Genomic DNA, 12,535 nt, shown 5'->3' with positions numbered 1-12,535 from the left:
CTTAAATGTTAGAGCTTCTCCCCAAAAAAAGCTCCTTGTATTTATTTTGTATATATTTATATATACACACATTGTCTCCCCCAATAGAATATAAGCTCCTGGAGTCTGAGAAATGCTTTATTTTTGTCTTTTTATCTCCAGTGCCTAGAATATTGCTTGGCTTAAAAAATACATTTTGATTGATTGTCTAGATGATCTCTAAGGTCCCTTCAACCTCTACATCCTAGGATGCTATACCCAATATAAAATAAAATCTTATCAATTCTTTCAAAATGTCTCTCAAATCCATCCTTTCTTCATCATGTTCACTGCTTTGAACTTTACACTAAGCTCTCAGTACACCACTTTTGGATTACTGCATCTGATCATTCCCTAAGTAAATCTCTCACACTCCAATCTAACCTACTATCAACTAATGTTGGTAAAATGCCTTTCTAAAGCATTTGGGATTGGGTATATTGATAAGCACAGGGAGTATGAGAAATAGGGATATTTAAAGAGCTTTGCAAACCTTAAAACACTATATAAATCCTATCATTAGTATTTATCATTATCATTATTATTATTATTATTATTATTATTGTGTATGCCAGTGGTCATCAACGTTAAGCAAAGTTAGTAGCAGCCTTATCTATTTCAGTTCCTAGGTATCCTCAGAAAAAAAAAAGTGGCACCAACCCCACTATACCACATGGTTTCTAGGCTCTTTTTCTTTAGAACTCTCTCTGTCTCTCTGAGTTCAAAAGGAAAGGTTCAGGGATCTGATATGAACATATGTGCCAAAATTGTTTCAAGATTATCTCTCCTACAAAGGCTACAGAAACTGATACTGTCTCATTAAAAACATAAGTGTTCATAGAATGCTGAGAAAAGAAGTATGTACTGGTAATTTCAAAAGAGAAAGGTAAGGAGAAACTTCTTGTTGGAACTATTTTAAATTTGGTATTATCAATCAACCAAGTATTTATTAAGTATCTACAATGTGCTCAACACTGTTCTAGGCACTGTAGATATAAAGATGATGATGAAAGAAACAATCTTATAAAGAGAATTTGATACAGAGTCTGGCTAGTACAATATATTTTGGAAAAGTTGTTTCCTATAATTACTGCAGAAAAGACAAAGAAAAAAGGTCTACTCTAGATAAAACACTAGAAAGATTATTGAGAGATTTTAATCAGTGTCTGGAGTAAGCTGAATGATTTGTGACAGTTCCCAGCAAGCAAAGGGATCATGGGGAAGGTTCATTAAACGTCATGTAATGAACTATAGAAGTCTCATGCTATTAAATAGTGAGAAAGATTGTGTTTTTATTAATGACAAATAAATTATCCAAACATAATCCCTAGATTGTCATAGACTTCAAGAAGATAGTATTAAATACATAGCAACAAATCACATGGCAAGATGAGGTTGGGTGACATACAGTGACATTGCAGTGATTTTAGTCAGACTCTAGACCTTATATGGGGTCACCTATGTGTCCTCACATTCTCCAGCCAGCAAGTTGGAAAAACACGTGTGTGTGCGTAACATAAATATACATATTTTACAAACATCATGGGAAATTATTATTAACAGCAAACCCAATCTCTATCTTGTTGGCTCCTGCTCAGCCTATACCAGGAAAAAAATATCTCTCCCTTATTGGATTTTGGCTTCATGTGAATCCTACTCCATGTTTTTGTAGACAAACCCATATTAAATGGCCATCTAAGATTTGGGTTTTTTTAAATAAGAGTTTCAAATCACATAGAAATGAGAGTAAGCAAATAAAGAAATAAAACTTCCAAATGCCAGAAAACTTGACTATTGCCAATAAGGGGCAAATGACTTTCTTCCCCCCACTTAGTTGGAACATGTTAGAACATCTCTCTTCCCCCCTGAGTTGGACATGTAAATGAGGTACAGATTCTCCACTCTAGGAATGGAGGAAGGAAAGTGCTATAGACAAGTTTTGTTTATTTCACCAGCTACCCCATAGAATACTAATTATGCCTGCTCTCATTCATGCATGCCCCACCTTGGCTCTGCCTGATTCACACTTTCATATGGTCAGCATGTCAGGTCTAGTCCAGCTTCTTTATCTTTGCCATCAAATGCTCCTCCCTATCCCAGTCTTACTGATTCTATCAATCAGTAAGCGGTTGAGAAGGGTTAATTATTTTGCTATTATATTAACAACCAATATTAAATTAGGATAGACTTTTTTTCTTTATTTCCTCATTCAGGGACCAGCCCCTGTAGGTCAGTTAGCCAGTCTCTGAAGGACGTGGCTGATAGATGAGATTGCCCTAATCCTTGAGGAACATGCTCCCCAATCTTGGTCAGGTTCACACCCAAGGAGACCTTATTTCTGTTTGAAGTGTGAACAGAATCTACTCTAGGTTAATTCTTGGCCCCAAAGCAATGATCCCAAGCCCCTGAACCCCTCCATTAGAATTTAAGGTGACCAAGCTCATGTAACCAGTTATCTGGGTGGAAAGAATTCCCTTGTCCAGATTCCTGGAGGCAGCTAAGTCTCATGATCAAGCCACATTCTCAGCAGGAGGAACTGATGACTTTTAGTCCACATCCTCATTTAAATGTCTACCATCAGGATTGATTTCTTCTGTCAGAGGCATTCCCTTCCAAAAAAAAAATATTTAAGGCATTCAGTGTCACTATTAGGTGTCTTTGATTATTGAGAGAAACCACCGACCATCAATTTATGGATTGTCAGCTAGCCTAGTTAATATATTGATTATTAATTGCCCAGAAGCTCTGTCTCTCAGGTTTTTTATTCCTCACACACTTATTAAGTACTTAGTATGTGTCAGACACTGTGTTAAATGTTGAGGAAACAAATATGAGTGAAACAGTCCCTGCCCTCAAGGAACATATATTCTATTAGGAGAGACAAAACATATCTATTTCACCACATAATCATCACAGATTTTATGCCAATTTTTTTTGGCCCCAAAATGCATCCATTATGTGAAGCCTTTTTTTAAAAGAAAATTGTGCCGGTATTACTTTAAAATCATTTATTACTAAACTGTCTTTGGTGCAAGATTAGGATCCATGGAATACTCATGAATATGCATTAAAATTGAATGCTGACAATGCCCATGAGCTGAGAATTGTAGGCTGGCACCTTGCAATGCAAGAGAGATAAATGTGTATCCATATGCCACTGATGAATACATTGCTGCTCTGTTTACCTTTTAAGCGGCATGATGTACAAAATTATACCATACAACAATTACGTGACAAAAGGTTATAAACAAATTTTTGAACTGAGAAAACAGGGTGAGATGATTATGCAGTGAAATACAGTGTTCACAGATAAGTAAATATAAGAAATATATAAACCACTACATAGTATTTAGGGGAGTGGGACACTAATAACTGGAAGAATCAGCAAAGACTTCTTAAAGTAGGTAGCACTTGAGTTGAGACTAGAATGAAGCTGAGGTGAAGACGAGGATTCCAGGCATGGAGAATGGAATGTAGTGTGTAAGGAGTCAGAAGACCAACTTAGACTGCAAAATGCCTAAAAAGTAGTAATATGTTGAAACCAAAGGCTAAATGACTAGCATTTTACTTAAAATAAGAATGAAGGGAGAAAGTATGGAGCTCATATTTTGTTAACCATATCATCAAATATTTGAAAAAAAAAAAAAGGCAAGGCTCTTTCCTGGAAGCAGTATATGGAGCAACCACTGAACCAACAACCAAAAATTGGAACATATGGTCCTTGTCCAGATTCGTTACAAGTGTACCTCCTTTAATCATTACACTGTGAAGCTCCTTTAAAACAGGGTCTGGTTGTTTTGTTGCTGTGGTTGTTGTGGTTGTTGTTTTGCCTTTCTTTGTATCCCCAAAACTTAGTGTAGAGCATATAGTTGGTGCTTAATAAATGATTATTGACTGTTAATTTTGACTGTTAATTGTTAATCTTTCAAATTTGATGGAAGTATCTGTATAATAGAGAAAAATGGAATTTTTGCCCATAAGTCTTCCCTAAACTAGAAGAAATGCAGAGAGCTATGCACTCAGAAGAAACAAATCCCCAAACCAAGTAATATTATTGAGCCTCTTGTACAGTATTCACAGCCCCAAGGAGAAGAGCAAGAACTTTTTAATGAATCAACAAGCATTTATTAAGTTGCCTTCTATATACAGGGCACTACTTTAAGTGTTGAGAATACAAAGACAGAAATGAAACAATCTCTACATTCAAGGAGTTAAGAGTCTAAGCAAGAAAACAACATATAAGTAGATAAGTAGCAAAATAAATACAAGACAATTGGCAAAGGGGACAGTCTCCCGCCTGGGAAGATCCAGAGAGGTTTCATGCAGAAGATAGTAAGTGAACTTTGAAGAAAGTTAAGAATTCTGAGAGGTGGAAGTGAGAAATGGGTACATTTCAGGCAAAGCTAATAAGCCAGTACAAAAGCACAGAGACCAGAGATAAAAGGTCATGAGAGTGTTATAGGAATTTTTTATTTCCTTCTTATTATACAGGACCAGAGGCCATTCCTCCTGCAATTTTTGATTAACTAAAAGTCTGTAACTACACTTCAACAAAAGCTACCCTACGGTATGTAAAAATTTACTTAAGACCCTAAAGTATTCCTTAGATTAAAAAGGCAGAAGAAGCATCTCAGCTGTCTCTGATTCCTTGTCAACTTCTCTATCAGACTAATTTTGAATATTCTAAGTGCAGTTTAATTTGAAAGTTGATTTAGTTTACCTATTATTTGAGAAAGTTAGTTTCCTTAGCGGACATATGAGATTATGACCATTTTATTAAGTTTGTTCAACTTTTATGACATTGAAGGAAGCGTAGGATTATGGATCTATCTTCCCTTTAACTTTTATGGCCTCAGAAGAAGGTACAAGATTGCAATATGTAAAAGAATTATTTCTCTGACACACTACTGTAATTTTGACTATAAGAGGACCTGTGAGAGTCATATTTGAGGTTCAGGTTTTCTGTAAGACCTTAAACTATGCTTTAGCATAACAATAAAACCTAGGTTTTTATCTCCATAATTTCTGCATTGTGTAAATATATATTTGGCAGCAATTGCCCACCAAAAGAACTCAGAGAGGAGATATTTCTCCCACAACAAATAGACAGTTTAGATAGACTGCAGAACTTGTGAAGGGGAACAAAATATAAGCATGGAAAGGAAGACTGGAGCAAGATTGTAAAGGGCTTTAAATGACAACAAGAATTTTATTTAGTACTAGAAGCAAGAGGAAGAAACTTATGCTTCTTGAGCATGGGACCAACATGATCTGTGATTTAGGGATTAATTACTCAATGAAGAGTATGCAATTTACAAAAATCCTTATGGGCAAAAAAAAAAGTGGAAAATATTAATCCAAATTAAATTAACCAAGACTTCATGACAACTCCCATTCTTTGGCTACATCCCCCACCCCACTACCACCATCAAAAAAAGTCATTGATAGTGTGAGGGAAAGTTCATGTTGTCCCTGATGACATCTGACAAATAAGGCTGTTTCTTCACTCATTCCAAAGGCAATAAAAGGCACAATTACCCAATGGAATTTAAAATTCTTTTTCTGCAAGTACCAGCTACTTGCAAAATTAGCTGTTTTTCTTTAGCGAAATCTTTCCCTTTGGATGTCATCATTCATTTCCCTACCCTAAACATGTAACATCAAATATGGAACCCAGTAACAATTCTTTTATTTATTTTTGAAATTAAAATTCTCAACATTGTTCCTCAATTACTTCGATTGTTTCCACCACCACCACCATCCCTTCTGATTTTAAATAGATTATACCCAAAATATATTCTGTGACAACTGAACACTCTAGTCTGTATTTATTTCCAGTTTGGCATTCTACCTCATCAGATGAATGTAGAAGTAAGATTAGAAAATGAAGTAAGATTAGATCAACCTATCATAAGTAGTTTGATCAATCCTTGCTACTTCCATTTTAAGCTGGGAAAAACAAAAACAAAACAGGATGACCCAAACTACAAAACTTCCATGTCGATTAAACAGTACAATAACTTAAATCCCAAGGTCATAAGTGTAAACTTAAAAGGGATCTCTGAAGCCAAGCTAGTCCAACTCTATTTAGCAGATGAGGAAACTAAGGCCTATGCAGTTTAAATGACTTTCTGAAGATCACACAATTGATAAGTTTTAGAAGCAGGATTTGAAAGCAAGTCTTCGGATTCCAAAGTTATTACTAAGTATGGTTAGTACCATATTTAGATGCACTGGTAAACAAAATTGACTTCAAACCAAGACCAAATTTTACCGTTAAAATAAAATCAAAAATTACCATCCAAGAAAGTCAGCCCTTTCAGATCAACCACTTTTTTTGAGCACTGTTTACTAGCTACAAATCCAAAAGACCAAATAAAAAGGAATAACCAAAATTACCAAACAACACAAACTCTAGAAAAGTTGCAAAGGCCTAGAGTTAACTGGCCTTCCAAGCTTTTAAGTACTCACATGTCATGAGATTCCAAGAGCTATCACAATTGTTCCCAAACAGTAAATTTCCTAATAACAACTTCCTTTTACAAATTAGTAAGCAGAGAAAATAAAGAGTAGGACTAACTTTTTTAAAATATAGGATTATAATAAATTTACCCAACAACTACAGAGTATTTTCAAGGATTCCTCTTTCCTATAACTAAACAAAGCCCTATATATCTACAAAGTTACTAACCATGTGATTAGTGACTGTGTGTATTATGTTTACTGGGGATGAACAAAATTAATAGGAAAAGGTCGCTGCCAATGATAAACACTGGCTGGGCAGTGAAATTATTTACAATCAAAGATTATGAAGCACAATGTCAAAAAAAATTCAAACTAATTTCTTTTCAGTGACAACTCTGAATCCAGTGTAAATCCAGTATTAACAAATCTTCTCAGTGAATTTGACTAATTTAACCAAAAATTAGACTAATATTTAAGTCAGAAAAAGTCTTTAAGAGTATACAGAAGATCCATTTCTTTTGACTTTATGCCTGCAGGGTTGTAAGAAGTTAGTTGCAATTAATAATTAAATAAGTTTCCACACAAAGACAAAGTTAAATGCCATTAACATCCTGGCCTGGGGTGAAATGAATTTTAAAAGCCTACAGTGAACCAAATAGGAATAACTTAGGGTTTAACCCCCAATTTGCATTTCTGTACACTTTACAATAGGAAAAGAGAAGCTAAATGATAGCATTTTTTTAATTGATAAAGTTAAGACACTGATGAACACACACAAAAAAAAGCTGACTGAAATTTCACTTAGCAAAATTGTAGACTGAGCAGAGACAACTAATTCACTATAAATATGCAACCCCTTAACATATTACAAATGTCTCTTGGAAAACAAACCTTATCTTAGAAAAATCAAGACAATGAAAACTAAATTTCAGCAATTCAGATATTCAAATGTGTACAAAAATTAATTACCACATCTCAAGGCAGCCACAAAGACCCAATTTGTGCCAAAACATGTTTCTATAAACCATTGGCAGGTTTTTTTTGAAGTAGAAAAGTTAGACTGTAAGCAGTATTTCTATTTGAATTTTTCCTGTATAATTTTTGCACTACAAATTCAATCAATAAAATTTTAAAACAAGCATTTTTTGTGAAGACCCAGAGCTATATAAACAATTACAAGTCTTTATTGTATTCAACAATGTTAAGCAAGTTTCCAGATTTTGATGACTCTTATATCCCTTATGTAAGCATTATATTTTATTCTTCACATTTAAGAATACTCCACAGCAGCTCTATAAATGAGTATATTTATATAAGTATAGTTCATCACTGTGACTATGAATAAAATTGGGGGGGAGGAATCAGTTAACCTGGGGGAAATGAATATTCATTACTGTGCCATTTTTTAGCAAGTGACTATTTCATCTTTGATGGTACTTTGTTTTTACTGTCACTAGTACCACATTAAAGATTAAAAAAAAAAAGCTCTCCAGATTAGGTAATGCATTGTGGAAAATAGAAGGGTATAGAATAATTTTTAAAAATCAGTGAATTTCTTTGACTTACTTGAAAAATAATATTTAATGAGTATGCTGTTATAATTTCTATGTGAGAAACTACATGATTATCTGCCCTTAAATCTTTCTTTCTGAAGTTTAATTAGAATATAGCATGGTCTAGGGACAATTCCATCTAGTGGATCTGATGGCCATGCAGTAGCTATTATTCCCAGAAAAGAAAGGAGTTTCCAGCGAATGAGTGAGCTATAGAATAAGAATTTTAGAATATTGAACATTACTTCCTTTTTTGTGTTTTTTAATGTTTAACATATAATACAAGGTATTCCAGTTATAAAATACTAATAATTGAGTAAATATTATTTCATGAAATAAAATTATCCAATCTTCATCTATTCATTTGACTTATATTGTTTAATATGTATAACTAGGATTACTTACAATATTGTATGCTGAGAAGTTGAGAGTAAACATCAGTCCAGGAAGAAAAAGAAGAGAAAATGAAACTGTTTAAAAATCTTTATTTTTGCCAGTTATTTTACCATTATTCCACAGCATAATGGTTACCCATTATGAACATAACTTGCATAAATGTTATCTTTTTTAAGTACAGCAATCTTACTTATTCTCCACAAATAGATGCTTTCATTTTACTGAAAATTACTCTAGCATTAAAATTACTTGTTTGCAATTTTATCATTCTTGCTAAATATCGGTTTAGGTCCCTAGATAAACCTTCCCCCAATCTCTGCAATACAAACAAAAGGCTTAAACATGAAGCCCAACAAAACGAGAAGCTGGTGCCTGCTCTTGTTAGTCTCAGCTTTTGCAAATCAATTAAGAAGTTCTGCCACAAGCAAATGTTGCCAAACTCCACACAGCAAAAACATTGTTCAGATATTACACGTAAAAAAACAGCTATAGGTAATAGTGTACCAAGCCTCAGATGACTTTCTCCACAGATACTGAAAGGGGAAAGAAAAGTTACCCGGCCGAAGTCAACAGCCCTGAAGAACTGCCAAATGTTTAGTTTTCCATTTTGATTGGATATTTCGTTGAATAAATATGAAAACTGATAAATAATGCCAAATAACTGCTGAAGTTTTTAAATCAAAGGTGGTCGGTGTAGTCGTCTAGTGAAAACAAAGTTAAAGGTTAGTTATTATTTCTGTTACTCTTTTTGGTAAGCAGACTAGGCAATAAGAAAGATGAGGGAAAGAGGGAAAGAGTTGGTTTTAGTCCACGTTTAAAACTTTCAGGTAATGGAGGGAGGGGGTAAAAGGAAGTGTGGTCCGTCTGTTATCAGGTTAATATCAAACAACACCAAGAAGAAAAAGGAGAAAAAATTTTCATAGACAACTCTACCATCTTTCGAATAGGAAGACATTTCCACTTCTCCTACTAGCTTAATAATGAACCTCTAAAAAGAAGATTCTTTTTCCCCACAATCAACCCAGTACCTCCCTCAATTGCCTGGGGCTTTGTGGGGAGAGGGGAGAATAGAGAAGGCGAAGGAAGGAAGATACCTCGGAGTTTCCTAAGATCCTTGACCAACGGCCAAGAACACCACGTAGTCTCCCATTTATGGGGTATAATTATTGGAGTTGTGAAACCCCCCCCACACACACACACAGACACACAGACACTTTCCCGAAGACTTGTTGGGGAAGAGACAATAAAGACAGAACCAAGCCTCCAACTCGGGAAGTGAAGCACGTACTCGGCCTTCCTCCCAAATCTCGGAGGGAGGGAAGAGAAAAAAAATAAAGGAGAGGAAAGCAGGACGATTTTTCAGTCTCCTCCCCCTCTCCACCCCCAACCAAATGGCAGAACCTGAGACCCAGAGCTGAATAACAGGAAATATAGGTATCTGTCACCTCCTGGAGAGTGGTAAATGGATTAAAGGAAACCAACAAAGGGAAAAAAAGTCCCTTTCAAATTTGCAGATCTACAAGATTAACGGGTTACTCAAGTCAGCTGCATCCCAGCGAAGGCCCTCTCTCACTGCAGCATCCTCGGATCCTCCAGGGAAATTCACCAGTGAGATTAGGAGCGAGGAGAGGCAAAGTCAGACCTCCCTCACTCCCATTAAAAATGAGCAAATAAAAAATAGCCCCTTCAAACTCCCAGCTTTCAAAGGAAAGTGGCTCAGGCAGAGCCATAATATGCTTTCTAGAGCTGGGGCCCGAGATTAAGGCTTCCTTGACTCCCTTCCCCCGGGATTTTGAGGGAAGGTCGATGTGAACCAGGTTCAATTCCGCGAGTCTCAACTTACATCATCACCAAAGTAATAAAACTTGAAAATTTAGCAACTCTTTTACCACAAACCACAGCTCGTCGCTTTTGCTTCTCTTCTGGGGAGAATTGAGTCCACTATTGCCCCCACCACGTACTCTGCTGACCTGGGTGTGAGCAGGAGGTAAGCGCCCCAAGAGTAGAAAGGAGTTAATGGATTTTGACTTCTATTAGTCCGGTTTATTTAGTTCTAAAAACTAACCTGGGCATTTACAGAACCAGGTCTTAAAGTTCTTGATTCCAAAGTTATTTCCCTGACCTAACTTCTATTCAAGAGGGATCAAGTCGATATAGGATTCAGAGCTGGAAAGTACTTGAGCAACACCACCATTGTTCATATAAGGAAAGAGAAAAAAATCAAGAGACTCGCCCAAAGTCTAGATTCGAATTCAAGTCTCCTTATTCCAACTTCAAATCTCCATGGCACCAAATCCACCACCCAGGAAGACCATCCGAAAGCAAGACTTAATTAAACCCTAATCAGCGCCCTGAGCACAAACTCCTCCCCCCTCACTCCCATCTTACAGACTAGCAAAACAATCCAAAGAATCCCTTCTTAGAATAATAACCGAGCTGAAGAGGAAGAGAGGAGCTCAGGGGCGGGAGAGCGAGAAGCTTTGCCCAAACCCCTGTCTGTAAGTAGAAACAGCCTAAGAGACTCGCCAGAGTAGGGCTTGGGGGTGCACTGAAAAAGTCGAGACTCACTCTTACCCTGGCTCTTGCACACATTTTGACAGAGTGCCGGCCATATTTCTTATAGGAAGTTGGGAAAAGCCTCCCTCCTTTTTCGCCCTTCAGGCAGACCGCTACGCCCCCCCCCCCCCCCGCCCCGCATCAACTCTCTTTCCACCGCGGGGGTAAAACAATTTAAAACACTAAACAGGCTCTCTACAGAAAACCGAACGAGCACTATAACATTCAAAAGGATCTCTAACGTTACTGGCTATGAGCCATGCATCAACATCGTCGGGCTTCAGGCTCTCAGTACAGTGGTATACAAAGAGAGAGAAAGAAACGTGCCAGATACATTGAGGAACCGAACCAGAGGAGAAGCGAGAGTCCTTCTTACCTGCGGCCCCAGGCATCTGAAGAAGTGGTGGAACAGCCACCAAAAATGCCATGGCGTAGAGAGCCGCCAACTGAAGCAACAGTTTCTCAAAGCCCTGGGCCTCTCCGGCGCGGGCCATGCTGTGCTGCGGCTCCCCCCGCTTCGGCTGCCTGCCTGGGGCTACCAGCGCACTCTTGGCGGGGATCCTGCCCTGCCCTGCAGAACCTGGGGCACCGGCAGCTGCCGGGGCGTCTCCACCCTCACTCCAGTCACACAAAGGAGTGCCTTGTCTCTCCAACTTGCCCCTGCTTTTAGTAACTTCGGCTGCTGAAGTTGTTACAGCAATCTGCTCCAAGGCTGTTTTGTTGCTATTCATGATGCAGATGAAGTTGTTTGGCAATAAAGACTGAGCCTGTAATTTTTTCCGGCTGCTGCTTCTGCTCCACTGGGTCGGTCATGCGGTGATGGTTGGCTCTCGTTGGGAGCCACCAATCGCTTTTTTTTTTCCGCTTGTTCTTTCAAATTTAGTTGTTTTCAAAGGAAACTTTTCTTCCTTTTCTAATACATGCTCCCCAAACTTTACCCCCCAAGACCTCCAGCTCCCAGATGCTACTCTTTCAACTCCAGCGACCTTGCCACAGCCCCGTCCTGAATTGAGGACTGCAGAAGAGACACCAGGGAGGTGAAAAATCTCACGGGAGAAGAAGGGGAGGGATGGATGGAGGGCTCACTCTCACACCGCTATAGAGAAAGTGAGAAAGAAAATCCTGAACGCCGCGCCCTCTGCCGTACACCCGGCCCAAGGCATGAAAGACGCTACAACCTTGTAAGTGCTATGGTGAGCAGGAGATAAGGTATTTGGAAAGGACTCTTTCTAATCGGGTCATTTGTACTAGCCGGAGAGTTGTGCGGGGGGGCGGGGTGAGACACATACTGGTGAGCTGGAGGTTACCAAAGGTTTTAGCAGTTTTTCCCCCCACATCCGTGCTCTGCCGTTTAGCACGGAGTGCTTTGTATTTTAAAGCAAAAATACTGCCCTTGGGCATATATTTATGAGATGGAGATGGCTCACTTCTCTAAACCGGGGCTTACCCAAAGAAAACAAAGAATTAATTAGGGGAAAGGGTTACTTCTTTCTATCTTCTTCGGGCTTCCAGTAGAAAACAGGAATGGAGATGTTGTGTTGAACCTT

The 12,535-nt window shown here is 37.9% G+C and overlaps 1 protein-coding gene across 2 annotated transcripts in view; it reads right to left on the bottom strand.

Annotated features, from left to right (window-relative positions):
* The window catches only part of ROR2 (receptor tyrosine kinase like orphan receptor 2), a 299,703-nt gene extending 287,602 nt beyond the window's left edge, over window positions 1-12,101 (bottom strand). Inside the window, exon 1 of one of the 2 annotated variants that reach the window (XM_027839700.1) lies at window positions 11,365-12,101. In XM_027839700.1, the coding sequence (XP_027695501.1) occupies window positions 11,365-11,719 (355 nt within the window). In that variant the 5' untranslated portion in view covers window positions 11,720-12,101. The remainder of the gene's footprint in view (window positions 1-11,364) is intronic. The other variant, XM_027839701.1, reaches the window with a different exon arrangement.
* Window positions 12,102-12,535: the final 434 nt, after the last annotated feature.

Source organism: Vombatus ursinus, unplaced genomic scaffold (assembly GCF_900497805.2).
Source record: "Vombatus ursinus unplaced genomic scaffold, bare-nosed wombat genome assembly UNPS02014832.1, whole genome shotgun sequence".
Taxonomy (NCBI): Eukaryota; Metazoa; Chordata; class Mammalia; order Diprotodontia; family Vombatidae; genus Vombatus; species Vombatus ursinus.
This window is presented reverse-complemented; position numbering and strand designations above follow the sequence as displayed.